This window comes from Pseudopipra pipra, chromosome 1 (assembly GCF_036250125.1).
Source record: "Pseudopipra pipra isolate bDixPip1 chromosome 1, bDixPip1.hap1, whole genome shotgun sequence".
In the NCBI taxonomy this organism is placed as follows: Eukaryota; Metazoa; Chordata; class Aves; order Passeriformes; family Pipridae; genus Pseudopipra; species Pseudopipra pipra.
This window is the reverse complement of record NC_087549.1, coordinates 25,012,943-25,029,853: the sequence shown is the minus strand read 5'-3', so window position 1 is coordinate 25,029,853 and position 16,911 is coordinate 25,012,943. Positions and strand designations below refer to the sequence as shown.

The following is a 16,911-nucleotide window of genomic DNA, read 5'->3' as shown; positions in this document are numbered from 1 at the left end:
TATTTTGAACAACATTTATTGTATTTTATTAATTAGCTTTTGGATGAGATTTTATCTTTCATTCTAATAAAAGGTGCATAAGCATAAACCAGTGAATACAGTCATCAGCATTCTTAAGACACCATGCTTACACTAGTGGCTGGAATCAGAAGAAGTCTTTTCCTTGGATGGCAGAGCACCACAACCTCATCGTTTACTAATGATTAGCAGCACATCAGAAGTGGGCTGGTAGCAGGAATTCCTGACATCCCCTTACTCTGAATCATGCAAAGTTTGCAAAATTCCAGCTTGCTGCAAGCATGTGATATTATATTTATAACCAAGTCTCAAGACTTTGTTTGTAAAAGCTTCTATACCTACAAATGAAAAATATAATCAAACAACAGAGATTACAGAATTAGGGAACAGACAGTTCCTGTGTACAGCTAGAAATGATCCCCTGACCATACATTCAGATGTGGTTACATGCACTAGGCTATGGAAAGTAGCCCTTAAACGTTATTCATTTTCCTGACTCTCTTAAAAAGAGAAAAACTGTAACACATCTGTGACCTAGCAACAAAATGGTTTGAAATACTTTCCAGATCACTGAACTGTGCAATACCTTTAAAAATGGGATGACAAAAGGTCGCAGTGGGAAGTTAGTAGCTTCTTGCAGTTTGGAATGAAATTCTTCAATTGTCAAAGTAGAATTCTGTTGAGAAAAAAAATTTTGTCTTGGTGACAAAATAATGAAAACATTCAGTAAGAGAAACAGTAACCAAAAGACTCTGAAATTGCTTAATAACTTGTTCTTGATATTGATAAGTGAATAAAGAAATGCATGCTGCATATTAAATTACTACCTTATTAAATTACTCAAAGGAAACAACCAGCATCTAAGACATTCAGCGCTTGTTGCTTAGAGTACAGTTTAACCTCTCAGGTGCAAAGCATGCAAATGCTTTCATATTTCAAACATCAGTTAAAATAGCTTTTCTTAACTTTTTTTTTTTATTTCATATTTTTCTACTATTTTCTTCTATTATCATATTTTCTACTGGCAACTCTGGCACTTTTGTTCCTGGTACAAAAGTTATAATTAACATGCACAGACAAAAAGATCCCACTTCTTAAAGGCACATTCCTTTTTGTTGGAGGAGGAAGACTGCCTCTTGTACTTATAGAGAGGACTGTTTATTATATTCTAGACTATGTAGGAAAGTCATTACTTTACAGCTGAGGTCACAATCATGAAGACCACATGCAGACAGGGTTGACCAAGGGAATAGTGTGATGTGGATTTCCCAAGGGATCCTAATTTGCTCTTCAGACCTCAAATGAAGGCAGAAATCAACTATAATTAACAGTGGGGAAGCAGTTTTGATCTGAAAATCAACAGAAGGCAGATGCTCCCAAAGCCACCTTTACTTTTCTTTACTAGTTCCCCTTTACAGAGAGAACCACGTGACAAGCAAAACCCCGTTAAACACGTATTTTGAATACAGAAGAAAATGAATAGCAGGACTCAGTGATGTTACACTGGCTACACTAGACTTCCTCTTGACACAGATTTAAGTGAAAGGGCACCCACTACTGTCAGGTAGGGTTTTGTGAAGATACAAGCAGAGGACCCCTCAGCCCTAGTACTAAACAACGCTGTCAGTCTCTGCTCCAAGTGAACTCAATGGCAACTGCAGCTGCTCAGAATAGATGTAAATTAGAGCACCACAACAGCATTTTTCCCAGTATATCTAACTATTGCTGAAGAAGACACATGGGGGACAACAATGTCTGGCAGAGAGAGGACTTTACTGGGAATAAAAAGAATTCCTAGGCCAGATGCATCTAAAAGGGCAGCCCTGCTTGACAGATGTAGGTAAGAAAGTACTGAAATTTTCATTCAAGTATACCATCACATAAAGATAACCTTATCAATAAGGTGACTGAAGTAGCAGCAGTGCCCAATCAAGCTCACAATCTTGGGGTCAGTGATACTGAGAAAAGGTTCTGCACTGCATAACTGCAGTCCAAACATACTCAGCTCATCCTTTTAACCAGTATTCTGGCACTATACATGTAGGGCACTCTCTTTCCCCCATCCAATTAAACTAGGAAAGTCAAACCACTTTACTACATTATGTAATTTAAGGTATGTCTACATTAGAAGTACTGCCAGTATAGGTTACTGGCAAAAAGAGTCAAGGCTATACCTGGTTGGGAATAGCTGCCACTTGTGGGGAAGCTAGTCAAGCTACACATTAGCTCTGGCAGCAAGCGCCAGCACTTCACTCTTGCATGTTTGGCATCCTTAAAGTACAATGTATGCAGTGTATCTGACCAACAAGTTTACATAACAAACACATCAAGCAAGGAAGAGGGAAAAGGACAGAAAAAATACCAGTTTTATTGCTTACCACAAGTCCTAGCACAAGGGTACGCACTCTCTCCCCAATCTCTGGTGAAATGTCATTGCCAAACTGCTGTAAGGTTGTAAGAAATCTCTTCAGTTTGCTGAGCTGCCTAGCTCCACAAGCTGGCGGTAACTGCTGGTTAGCCAGAGAAGAGGAAGAGGAAGAGGATGGCCCATTGCTAAAGCCATTAGGAGGAGATGGAGCTCCATTTAACGCTGTTGGTGAATGGCTAGTGCCATTGGTTACTGAAAGAAAAAGAGACAGGAGGATAAAATAAAGATTAGGGTGGGGGAAGAGACAGAAAGAAAAAGGAGAGACAGAGGGGAAAATCCCTCAGCTTATGTTTTTTGTGCTTGACCTCAAAATTAATTAAGTTGCACAATCAAAGACAATTAGCCTTTTGACAGAGCAATAGTCTGCAGTTTATTTCCCAGTAGCTGGTACTGAACGGTGTAGGATTGGAAGTAACAGCAGCTGCCTCTCACACATCCCCTTCAAAATGCTCCTGGACCTGAAAAGCATCATTTGAATACCAGCCTTTTGTCAGAGGATTTTAAAAAGAGAAAGAGAGAAACAGAGAGAGAAAAGGCATGAGTGCATGTATGATTGAAGACCCAAAAAACTGCTCTTTGGGGTAGAAAAAAATGTGCAGACATATTTCATGAAGCCTCAGTTTATCTCTGAATATTTTTACTTGTGTTTTGTACACACGACTGACAGCTGTGTTTATAAAACAGGACTTTCACGTTTTAACCTTACACCACCCAACGAGAAGGTTATTTTTTCCAGTACAGATTTCCTAGCTGCTAACATATGAAGCACACAAAGTCGTCTGTGCAGGTACAAATGCTGCCATGCTCCCTGTGGCCTGAAGCCTTGCAGCAATGGCATGAAGCTAGACTTCAGAAGACTTCTGAGACACCACAAGCAAATCTGCTTTCACGTGCCAACACCATATCTCTGAAAACAAAAAAGCAAGCATTTCCCTCCTGTTGCAAGGTTGCTCTGAGAATAACTATCTGAAGCACTCAATTTATAACAACAAGACTCATGCAGACATACTGAAGACAACATAGTTTTTGGCAGTGATTTCGGTTTGATTCTTATCCACACTACAGAGAGAGCACAGAATCAAACTGAGGACATCCTTTTCCATCCAGGTTAGTTGGAACAGCAACACTCAAACACACACCATTGAGGTTGTTTGAGTCCAATTTGCTAAAATGACAGCAAATGGCAAGAAAAAGGATGGCTCCCTAGGAATACAAGTGCACCAGCACACAGGCAGGTGTGGGCACACAGCATGTGACTGCACTCAGCAGCAGCTGAGTACAGCTGTGCTCAGCTGGCCACTGCTCCAGAGAAATTTGCTGATTTCTTTTTGGGGATCAGTCAGAACCCATCCAAAAAAAAAAAACTATAAAAAATCAGGAACTTGCCTACAATTCAAAATGCATAGGAGTATTAGTATAAATTGCTTTCTCTTTAAAAGCACAGCCAAGGAACCTAGCAACCTGAAGAACTGTCAATGTTTTTCAATGACCACCCTTTCTGAAGCCAAACATCCTATTTTTGTGTCATTTTCTTCATCAGTCAACCTTACTTTTAGCTAGGAAGTCCTTTTTGAGGGTGGACACCTATTACTACGTATAAATCACTACCCAAAAACTTTGAAGGAGCTTTTGTTACCCTAGTGACTGCCTTCTGGAGGCACTACAGAAAAAGCTATGTTAGTTTCTCCTTGTGTTTTATCCTAGTTTTGGTTGTCTATTCTGTCTGCATGGGCTGGGGAGAACAAGAAGTGGAAAAAAGTAGAAATAGAAAGAAGCTGCCCTCTGCAAATTCAGCTCCACATGTGACTCCATGCCATGCTCTGAGCGCTACAGAGTGAGATATCTGAGTAAACAAATACATTGTGAAACTTGCATAGTCAAAAGTCATCATGCCATGAACTTAGAAAATGAGGATTGGGAAGAATAGCAACATGCCCTGATCTAGCCTGACACTACCCAACAACTCTGTCACCAGTAAGGGGCTGCTATAGGCAGAGGGTCCTGGGGCTATGATCAAGAAAGCACAGAAAGGCAGGTAAAGATTTCTCCAACAACAAAAGGAATATAGAAATAGTTCCATGATTTCAGCTCGCTCTTTATAATATTTCAATTTGCCAATTGGCAAAGATCTACATAATTTCTAAAACAAAACCATGTTATTAACATAAAAGAATTTAGCATTTAAAATTTCAAAATAAGACATGTCAAGAATTTTTAATCATCTAAACCAAAGAAAATAAGGATATTCTAGACCAGAAAACAAGTTTGATCCTTCTGGCCTGCAGGCATTCCCACTGCAATAATAATAAATTTAACAGACACTGTGACAGAAGTGACTGTTTACTATACAAGCTAGAACCACTAAGGCCAAAGTCCAAAATCTGACAGGGTAAAAAGCAATTAAAATCAGAATTTTTTTAGACTTTTAGTCTTCAAATAGAGAGCTCCAAATATCCAGCTACGGTTCAAACACCTTCCAAACTGCTGAACTCAATCAAACAAACAAACACTTTTCTAAAAATCTTGTGAGTACACTGAGGACTGTAAGTGTGATTAAAGAACACTGTCATATTCCTTTTATGAGTGCCAAAGATTATCTTGAACTGTGGCAAGGGCATGACACTGGAAAGCTTAATCTGCAGGAGCCCAATCCTGCAAAAATCTAGAAACAATTTAATTTCAAACTGGAGCAGCTCCAGTCTGAAGCTCCACCCAGGATGACTCAGGTGCCGGAGTTAAGCAAAACAGACAAATCTTTGCAGGATCAGGGTCACTGGGTTAAATCTGAGTTTATGTGAATAGCTGGCACAAACCCTCCTCACTGTTTAAATTCAATGTAAATTGTCAGGACAGAGTTCCCTGGGATAAGTAGTACAAAGGCCTCCAGCTGGCCTTCTGCATAGAGGTGAATTTTAAATAAGGTATCTAACAGACAGAAAGGGACTAAACAGACATAGGCAAGACAAATAGAAGATGCTGCCTTCATTCTGTTTAGGCATATGTATTCTACTGTTCTAAAAATGTTTTATTTAAAATGTGAAATGTAAACACATTCTCATGTTTATACTATTACAAGGCAGTATAAGAGACCAAAAAATTTGCAGCTAAATCTTAGTAAGAGAAATGCAGATCATTTCATGGCTGTGAAAAGAATAGTCCAGACAGTATGCCAGATTCAAATCTCAGTTACACTGATACAAATGCAGAGTAGTTCCATCACGACTAGTAGAGTTTTTTATGTGTTTATATCAATATGCTGAGACAGAGATGCAGCCTCAAGTGATTTAGAGAAGTGAAGTGGTCACTGACTGAAAACCTCTAGATAAAAATTATGACAGGGCTTTAATTTTGGTTTTATATCAATATGAACTAGATATTATACAGCACTTAAATCAGAATTCTTCATTGAAATGTAAGTGAATTCACTATGAATTATCTCCACTTTAAAAACAAACAAACAAACAAACAAACAAACTCCCTGATGTTTCTATACAAAAGGGAACAGGATCCTATAAACAACAAAAGGGTATGTAAGAGAATATTTCCTGTACTTCTGACAAGGGGACTGATCGGAGCATTAAGTGCATAGGAAACCACCACTTGCTGTTGTTTGACACTGTGGCCAAGTTGTCAGTGAAATAACAACACAACTCGAAGCTGACCATCTTAATACCTTAAAGATGTATTAATCTGTTGCGAGCTTAGTTTTGCTTAATTACTTTAGTGCAGTACAACCAAATGCTGCTCCCACCACATCATGCACGTTTCCCTTTGCATATTTTGGTTCTTTACACACAGAACAGAAAGAAGATGTAAGAAAAGAAAGAAAATAAGACTAATTACACGTTGTGGGCGTGAATGAACTGGTTCTTGGAGCTCCTTGGGTAGTGGGAGGAGGTGGCATGGTTGGAGGCGTCAGCCTGGATTGTGTCTTCACATCCACAGGTGAGTCTGGCATTGTGGAATGCTTCTCAGTGCGATCTGCAACACACACCACAGGAACACACTGGTTTATTTCCCCAAGCACACCCCCTCTGACAAAAACTTAAAAGCTAATGCAAGAAATGAGCCATTTCAGCATCTGCTGTGAAAGATTCCGCCTGATTATCTACTCCAGTGTGCTCTTCCCAAATTACATCACCTAAACCTTACTTAAAAAGGTGTAATGCAGGTGGTAAGACCTGACTTGTAGTGGTGCTGCATTATCTTTCAGGGTTTTTTCTAGCATGTACAGATGCTACCTCCCAAGCACTCCTGAAGCTGCAGTAATGCCACATCCCTTCAAGACTGATGTCAGCCAGGAGGAAAAAAATAGATGAAGATACAAAAAGATAATAAATCTCCTTATGGCAGCTCTTCCAGAACTAAAACCTGAAGCTCCATAGTACAGGTGAGATATTGGGTGGTATACTAGTTGAAGCCAGCTCTCTTCGTGTCCCTTCTTTGCGTCATCTGCCGCCCTCTCCATCCCTTCTCCTTTTAATCATGGAGAGATACTTATGGTAAATACCACACTCCTCCTGGATCACTTTACCACAGTGCCACAGGATATTCCCACATTCACCAGAAAAATAAACACAACATGCCAAAATGATAAGTCAATCGCCTCATATACATACCACTGTTTTTAAATAAGCATGTAAGTTTGCACCGTCACACAATAAGAACAACTTTAATTCAAAACTTGCAGGATAAGCAGGAACATACCTACCTGAGAAAACAAAACAAACAAAAGGCAAAACCAGGTAGAAAACTTAACGCTTCTCTTGCAACTAAAGATCTAAACATGCAAGACATTCAATATAGAAGCTACAGAAGTGTAATCTTTCTTCCAACATGTTTTTGGACACTTTTATGTTAAAATTTTTTTAAAACCATGCGAGCCCTTATGTTTCATTTATTAAGAATGGGCAAAACTTGGCAACATTTACCAACTGAAAGCAAAATTAAGGCTTCCTCACTCATGCCAGGAATTTAGCGAGCCATCTTGAGTAAAGATGAGTACAATCAAGTTTAGGTTTTAATGGGAATAAGTTAAATTCTTCCATCTCTTCCTCGGGCAGTCACAGTTATTTACTTATACACTGCTCTACACAAGTCTTCCTGAGCTCCATGAAACTTTTTTGTAAAGCAAGTAAGTGTTGCTGCTAATGGACAAGCATGTAAGTCTGTGGTTTTAATTCAAGACAATAGCAAAGCCCATCATGTTCTATAAATTCTGTCACTCCACTTTGCAACATGTTATCCTTCTTACTAACAAGATATAAACTTTGATGACAAAATCTTATTGGAAATTTGCCCCCAAGAGACAAAAAAATTTTCCCCAATAACAAATTAAATACAATGCACACATTTAACAAATGAAGAGTATGTTTAAAAGAGCCTCAAAACACCAGAAAACTTAAATATGAGAAAGTTACCAAAATAAAAGGGGGGGAGGAAGGTGAAAAAATCCTCAAAACACACTACCACCCCCCAAAAAAATTAACAACACATAACAGATACCAATCTTTAGCTGCCTGAAACTGAGGAAACTGAGGAAGTAAGTCCCAGAGGTGCAGTGTGTCAGGTATTGCAATTATAGAAGCCATCTTTGCCCTTTGTAGAAATGCTTACAGGCAATGTTTCAGTTCTCAGGGAAAGGGAGTCATTTCACATAGAATTTAGAGACAAGTTTGGGGAAGATGAGCAGTGAAACATGCCCCGAATAGGACGAGGGGAATACAGATACAATTTTATAGTATTTGTGGTGTTGATCTAAGGTTAGATCCTTCCACCTCAGATGTGGAGGGAAGAGTATCCACAAGGATTAGCTTAAATATTAAGGTTGCTACACCAATAAGTGAGGTTTGATTTGCAAATCAAGCAACAGCAAATTATTACATGCTGGAAAACAAAAACAAGTTTCTAAACATATTCTATACACATTTCCTTTCCATATCCCTATACTAAAACAGTTAAATCTGTATCTCCAACAAGCCATTAATTCAACATAAAGAACTATGAAAACTCGTCTTGAAATGTTAATTGCTTCCTTAATAGCCGAATTCATCTTGCACTCACCTCAACCAACCTCAGCAACAAGGGAATAAATAGCTTTCAGCTCATGTTGCAACAGAGGGAAAGAGGCACAGCAGTGAGCCCCAGCCCTCCTAAATAAAGGCAAATATTTCTGCCATGCCAAGAAAGGAGAGAGAAAGGGAGGCTTGCCAGAGCTGGTGGGGAGATAACAGTGGGAACTGCTGGTCCATCTGGTTTTCATTCTGCTAACACTCACATTGAACTGTTAAGGAAGGCAGTCCAGGTACACAGATTTGAAGCATGTGGGAGCGCAGACACAGGCACAGAGGAGATGGAGGTGGGTGGAAGAAGGAGTGAGAGAAATTGAGCTCCTCTAACAGACTGCTGCTCTCAGCAAGCAGGCACAGCCTGTATCCTCCAATTCAGCTGGTGATAACTAAAAGCGATCCTGAGCTGTAACCAACCACATGGCTCCTGCTCCCTCCTTCACTGCATTTCAAAGTTCAGGTTTGATCAGAAACGCATTCAGATTGGAAGGGGGAGACTTTCCCAAAAAGCTGGCAATGTTTTGTTACTTAAATTGAACACGGTAGTGAGAAAAAGTGTTTTGGTTTTGCCCTCCAATTTCAGGTTGCTGCTCTACCATGATCCAAATGGTTTCTACTACCTCAAATAGTGTCTACCACCCAGTTTGCAGACTGCTGAACTTATCCACAGATCTCTGTACTTCTCTTATAAATCTAATAACATTAGGCTTGATTTTTCCTAATTACCCTTCTCTGGACCTCTTAGGGGTAAACACCCCTCTACAGACAAACACCCTTTACAGACCGCTTTTCTTTTCTTAACCTCTCTCTCCCCCTTGCAAAGACCTAAGCGCCACTCTCCTACTGTATGATTGCAGGCAGATGGATTTATCTCTGACTGTCCATAAGTTCCACAGCCGTGCCTTCTGTAAGGAGATATAAATAAGGCTCCTTTCAAGCACACCTCAAAACACTTCTTACTAGAGTACAAGATTATCTGGTCAGAACAGAGACTCTCCTTGGGGGTGGGGAAAGGGGGCTTTTGAAGAAGTACAATGCAAAGAGCAAAACTCTTCCACATGCTTGGAAGACACCACCACACCACCCAGGAGAACAGTCTTTGCACCCCTCTTTTCCATTCCCTTTAATAGCAAAACCCCCGTGGGAGCCATTCTGCTCTTACTGCTACTGTTTACCTGCTCCTTGCCTTTCCATGTGGCTCCCTGACCTCCAAGGGAATGATGGGACTGAGAGTACCTGTCTACAGCAGCTCTGCACCCACCACTGCCCCACCACCCGCACACCCAGAGAACCTCAGCAGCTCTTTAAGACATAAATCATTCAGGGGATGAAGCGGTGATGGAGTACAAAGTGAAGCAACCACAGATAAAACCATTAACACTTCTTGCTATATGAACTCCTAAAGCCTGTGGCATCTGATACTTAGCCTAGAACTCCAGCTTCTACAAATCACTATTTATTTTTTAATTAAAAAAATTAAACAAAACAACAAACACTTTTTACTGTAATGGTTGAAGAATAGCCTGATGATATGAAAGCTAAAGACAAAATGGTATTTAAATCATATTCACAAGCCAAATTTACTTTAAGTCATGTCATTCCATGAGGCTTTTTATGTATGGACATTTTCTATACACACTCTCAGTGGATATTCTGCTATTCATATATTCAGAGGTGATAAGGGTTTGAGAGGGGAAGAAAGAATCCCTTAAGAGGAAAAACTGTAATTTTTACATGTGAAAACCTGCCTTGCTAAGATTTCATGTACATTTGCTCCAGTTTTATAATACAGGGACATATATGTTGAATTTTGCTTGAAATTTGGAAGAACTTTCACCATGTCTTAAAATTGCCCAATTTCTTGAATTCAAAAGCATTTTCATGCTCTTAATTCAAACCAAACTCCCCATTTGCAAAGCTATTTCTGACTATCTTTTTTTTTCTGATTGACCCTGACATTTCAAGCAATAATCTTGAATTAGCAGGGACACACCAGAAAGTTTCGTACAGGCAGTATCCCCCAGCATCACACATTTCAGATTGTGTACATAGAGGGAGTAACTTCTTTCAGATGCACAGATTTTTTTCCACTGAATCCCTCTAAACAGCGATAGACTTGCACTCCTTAGCCCAGTTTGGATCAAATGGGGCTGAAACCAGAGGTCCTTCAAACTGGAAGGAAAAGGAGACATCTGGAACTCATTCTGCAGTGTTCACTGCAATCAGTTCAGGATGGAGAAAGATGGTGAAATAATGGTCTAGTCCTAATCCATACACACAACCCTCTGGTGCAGCAAAAGACTTAATAAATTCAGAAAATATGTTTCAAGTATGCAGAGATCTAGTGCATTTGCTTTGGATTATATTTTTTATTTAAAAAAAAAAAAAGGCAAAACATTTTGAAATGTACATTCTTGAATCTCCTCTACAGCACAGAATGAAGAACTGTGATTTAACCACAGAAGTATTTTGCTCCATTTAAAATTAAAGAATGTTGTAAAACCAACTCTAAATTACGATATTTCTTCTGTGGATTTTTTGTTTCATGAAAGTGTACTGTTCTTGTCATTCATTCGGTTTTTATGGCAGAGGTTATTTTATCACTATATTTAGCTGTTAGGTGAACACTGATATTTACCGTAAGCACAGTCAGCTTCTGATGCAAACAAGGAAGAGACAAAGTAAAACATGCAGGAGAAGGGGCAAAAAGAGATGTGCCTGTATTCAAACTGATTTACTTTACTTCCTGTAATCTAAAAGATTTAGTCCGTTTCCAAAACAAGGCGGCCTTTCATAAATGGCAACATTTCAGCTCACATGGCACACTTCCAAGTCTAACGCATCAAGGAAAGCTGATGCATGGAACAAAATATGGAATATATAAATACTTTACTGATACCATTTCAATAGCCAATTCAATGTCGAGCATTTCTAGGAGTGGTGTGTTTTCAATTTCCTTTTTTAAATGAAAAAAATTGTGGTATAATACGCTGTGGCATTTATTTTACTTTTAGTTAGTGCAAACAGTTCCAGATGTATACTCAGGCATGAAAGATTCTTAAAAGATGCTCTATATTGATGGTACAGTACTTTCTACTTTGGTGCCAACATGTTAAAAATAAAAATAAAACTTGCTAAATTAAAAGAGTCCATTGTCTTTTTTTCTTTAAATTCACAGAAAGAGCAAACCTTACACATGACACAAGGGATTAGAACCTGTCTCCACCACTCAAATTATATGAATTGAAACCTAAACCTGTGGGATTTAATACTGATGGTTACCTAGATGCATTGGACTAATTTTGATTATTTTGGGGGGGGTAGCATAGAATTTGCCAGCAGGTAACCACAGGTTATGAGTCCCAGTGGCAATGAACCAGGAGACAGACAACCACAAGTCCGTCTAAGAGGACAAATTCCATAGCTCTTCCATCCATAATGCTATCATGCTGCAGTCAGTAACAAACCTTTTCTCTTTCAGATATGGCCAAGCGGCAGAGAACCATTACAAGGCAGTGTTTGTGGAGACTCACAGCTCCTGACTCACAGACCTGCTGCTACGCAGAGCAGAACAATATTACAAGGTTGCCTTGGTTGAAAAGGACTTGTCTAAGAATGCATGGTAGAAGCCTGATATGTATGGTAAAGTCTACCCACTCCATGCACTGAACTCCTGGAGAAGCCTGCAAGTCATACAATGCAGCCAATAAAACAGGACATCTGGACAACACCACTGCAGACCCGCTCCTAGCCAAGCATGTCTGGGATTTGTTTGAGACCGGTACAGTCTTCATTCCATTCACCTCTTGGCCCTTTGGACTTTTTCTTAATGAATAAATAAGGACCTAAACACAATGGATGTTTTTGTGCTAGAAACAACTGATCTGAAGCAGGCATAATATAGACATAACTTTCTGTCAGCACCAGATGCAGTCATGTTACTGGCCTAGAAAGGAAACATCACCAGGTTTCCAGTTCTCCCGTAGAGAACTTTTACTCTCTAGGCGATTTGCAGAAGTGAAGGATCAGAATGCAGTTCAGATGCTCAGACTCCATCTTTTGTCACAGAACATTAGCCCTGCAACGCTTATCCACCAGGAATGAGAATCTGTGTGGAGTGACTGATGGACATGCACAATAAAGTTTTAAGATGACACAACATTTCACTGCTCCTTTGGCACACTGGGTATGAAGCTCACATGCTGAAGATGACCCTTTTGGAAGAGCAATATCACAATTTTGCTGCAGTCTTATCTTGGTTCTGCTCTGCTGAGGTAGTTGAACAATTCATATCACCAGCTATTCTTCAGAATAAATGAGTACACTCCATTTACCCATTTCTACTCATTTAATGTGCAATTGCTAGAAGGAATTCTGTATCCTGAGAGTTCACCAAAGTTATCTCGGGCCAAGTCATCAGAGTTTTCTTCAGATATGTTAAAAAAAGCCTTGAAAATAATGTAATCTCCTCTGTCTTCCAAAAGCTGAAACGGATTTTTGTGCTAATGTCTCCCAGTTTTGGTAGAGCTTATGCATGATGTAAAGTAGGTGAATGCTTGGTCCATAATGGTACCTTGACTGGTTCTACCATCATGACAATGAACAAAATGCAGAAGCATTCTCTTTCATTTCAGTTGTCTAGGTGAGAGGTTCTGACTAGCAAAAAAAACTTGGTCCCACACTCATGGCTAGCTGAAGGACAGATAATTACACATACTATAATATAAGCAACACATGAGCTCAATCTCAGAGTTAAGACAAAAACGTTATGGCTTGCTTTGCTTGGATATATTATTTTCTCCTGAAAGAAATAAACTCATCTTACCACAAAGTTTCATTTTAAAAAGGGGAAGAGAGGGGAATAGAAAAATAAACTTTTCTCTCTCATTTAACAATCTAACATGTTTTGACAGTTTCAAAATTATCATAAATTCATTTTCAGTTATTCAATAAAAACTGACTCCTGTCAGAATTGCACCTTTTTTTAAATGCCTCTTTTCTCATTCACCCTTCCTGGCTTTGCAGATTTTACCATGTAAAATTGCTTGAATGCAGGAACGTAGGGAAGAAGACAAGCAAAGTAAGTGCCAAATTGTGGCAACTGCCCGAAGTTTCCATAAGCCCTCAGAAAATAAAGTCTACAAGTTCCCTCATTATGGCTGAATACACACCAAGTGGCCTGTAATGAAGGTGAAGACAATGTGGATTTATTCTAAATATCCCACCAAGCATCTAGAAAATGCCTCTATGTGTGGATAACTTATGTAGTTTACAAGGAAATAGTCCCATAATCAGTGATAAAATACTATTTTCCTGTTTACAGTTTCCTGGATCTTTTCTTTTTGTTGACAAGCTAACAAACTAAGAGCTGCGTGTTTTGCGTGGTTGTCTTGTGTTTCACATCACAGGAACTATTACTGCTATTCCAAAACCAGCTCACTGAACACTGAGGCCCAAGTGAAGCAATGAAGTGGTGCTCACCGCCTCCAGCATGAAGAACTGAAGAACAACCAGAGCAACTGCTGGCCAAATCCACGCCCCAGCCTGCCCTACAAGCTACAGGTGACCACCTCTCTACATCAGCAATCATTCTCTTCACTTAGAGAAAACCACTGGCATGCTTTCAGATGCTGTTTCCCAAAGGCTCCCCGACCAGTAACTCATTTCCTTTCTGTACCATCTTCTCTGGAACACCTACCCTTGTCAGGATTACATGTTACTTGGCAAACTACAGATGAAGGTAGACTGATATCAAAGAAATGCAAATGCCATCAGCATCAAATGGGTAATGTTTGTATGCTCTTATATACTCAACCACACACAGCACACATCCTTCCCACCTGAAGTGAGAAGATTTTCTCTCCCAACACCAACTGGAGTTTCCTAACTTGGTCTGCAGGAGCATATTTATGTTTTTAATCCAAAGTTTGTACAAGCCTAAATTAACAGTAAATCATAGAACCACAGAATGGCCTGGGTTAGATGGGACTTTAAAGATCATCTAGTTCCAACCTCTCTGCTGTGGAGAGGGACACCTTTCCCCCAGACCAGGTTGCTCAGAGCCCCATCCAACCTGGCCTTGAACACTTCCAGGGATGGGACATCTGCAACTTATTCGGGCAACATGTTCCAGTGCCTCATCACCCTCACAGTAAGGAAATTTTTCCAAATATCTAATCTAAACCTACTCTCAGTTTGAAACCATAGTTTGTTACACACAGCTAAAAGTCTGAAGCAAAATAATCATAAACTCTTTTACTTTTAATGCACCTACTATATAAAGTGTAAAGCATAGATGCACTCATTTTAGAAAAGTCCTAAGAGAATACTGATACCAGTATTTAATTAGATTTAACTAGAACTGAAGTCTCCAATATAGACTAGATAAAATAATCTAAGGTAACTTATTTAGATTCAGGGAAACTTTAGGTATTAAATTACTCTGCCAGCAAAAAAAAAGTTACTATGGTAATATTTTTAAGAGGCATTGTTTATATTTATACAACATGCCAGAAGTTCTTTAGGCTCAAAAAGAATCAAACATGGGTGTACGTGGTGGTATTTTCCATGGTTATACAACTGAAAAGATGTCACAGGGACTACCAAGAACGTAATGGATATACATCTGGCTTTGCTTGGTTTTAAACTGTGGAATTTGTCATGGACAAGTCAAGATCCTGTAAGGTGTGAAGTGGTGTTGGCCAGCCTGGGGCAAGCTGCTCCTCATCTTGTGGATCCCTCAAGGTCCCAAATCCCTGCTCTACCAGGATGTGCCGTTTTACCCATCCAAGAACCCAATTCCTCCCAGTGATATTTCAAACAATGGAAAGTCTGTTCCATTAGACCAGATGTGCAGGTCTGGGGAGCAAGACCTTACCGTAAGACCAAAAGCAGGGCCAGCTAAATTCCTTCTGCACAAGTATCAGTATACTGTGAGGATATCTGCTAATTTCTATCGTCTAACATAGACAGCTAAATTAGCACACTAGATTTTCCATATAATCAGTAAATAATTAGAACTTCTAATTTTTTAGTCTCTAAAGCTGCTAAATCACACAGTATAAATATTCCTTGTATAGATCTAGGTCCTTTGTCTTGTGAGAACCAGAGGCATTCAGACTACTTTTGCAGAGTGGCTGTTGTAGAATTCAGGTCCTCAGTCACCAGGCATTATAACTCCCTGGTCTCTATTCAGGCATGTACTATCCGCCAATGAAAACATACAATGAAGCATATTTCCCCCAGAAACACTTGCTCAGATGGTGGCACTGTTACTTACTGCCATTACCAGCAACACAAAATTGGAACTAAACGCTTTCCCCCATCTCAGTATTACACACTGACAATCTTCCAGTAATGCAATTTATTACCTTAATCAGTACTTCGGCATTTCTGGAAATACATACTTTGGAAGACTATCATTTCACATCATCAGATGATGCCATTAAAGACATCTTGTATTTACATGACTGACTGTCTAGACAGAGTGTGAGAAAATACTCATTATTAGTTACGAGTCAGCTCCTTCTCGATGCCGCATGTCACACCAACTGTCTTTTATTCTGGGCACTGGCTCACACCTGAATGCAGCAGTAAGGATATGAAAAGGTGGAAAGAGATTCTCAGAAACTTCCCATGAAATTAAGACCCAAATACCTTCTTAGGTGAGGTAATACTACTTATTGACAGACAAGCTCAAAAGCAAAACAAATGCTACCACTAGCAAAACCAAAAGGGTATTTCGAATCATCTGGCCTAATATATCACATGCATACTTAAATGTGAATATGAAATAATATAAACGTGTAAAGGAAGAGGGAAAGGAAGGAACGTGTGTATGTCGTGTAAGACTAACAAGAGTGAAACCAGAGTAAACCCCCTTCCAAAGCTGGCAAATTCACACAAATTCACACTGGCATAGAAATCAGGTGATCTCACCCAGGAAGAGACATGCTGGGTTAGCCTTGCAGGGAGACTCCAGCCTCAGAAACACTCAGGAGTATGTGCTTAACTACAGACACTGAAAACAGCTGTAGGTAAACTAATGAGACCACTCACAGGGCATACAATTATACAAAGCACTTCTAGACCTTAAAGCATCACAGCAGTCTTAGTCTTGCACAGTAAAGCTTAAAACTTCCTTCTTTCAAAGTATCTTCCCTATCTTTTGAATTTTAAATATCAGATCACCAAAAAAAATCACCCAACTGAAGCCTAAATTGAAAGAAAAATCAGCAATTATTACAGAACTCACAGAAAATATAACCAAAATTTTAAAACAATTTCAGGTGTCATAGCATTGCCATGCCTGACACTTGTACAAAACATGCTTCATTTCAAGCCCAGCAGATTCAAATTAAATGTTTTGGGGTGTTTCCCGAATAAATACATTAAAAA

At 39.3% G+C, this 16,911-nt stretch overlaps 1 protein-coding gene across 7 annotated transcripts in view; it reads right to left on the bottom strand.

Moving 5' to 3' along the window:
• RUNX1T1 (RUNX1 partner transcriptional co-repressor 1) overlaps positions 1-16,911 on the bottom strand; it is a 112,470-nt gene that overhangs the window by 43,118 nt on the left and 52,441 nt on the right. For all 7 annotated transcript variants that reach the window (XM_064649010.1, XM_064649028.1, XM_064649042.1 and 4 more), the window contains 3 exons: positions 6,290-6,427; positions 2,397-2,638; positions 605-694 (listed from right to left, as the gene is read on the bottom strand). In XM_064649010.1, coding sequence (XP_064505080.1) covers positions 605-694; positions 2,397-2,638; positions 6,290-6,427 — 470 coding nt within the window. The remainder of the gene's footprint in view (positions 1-604; positions 695-2,396; positions 2,639-6,289; positions 6,428-16,911) is intronic.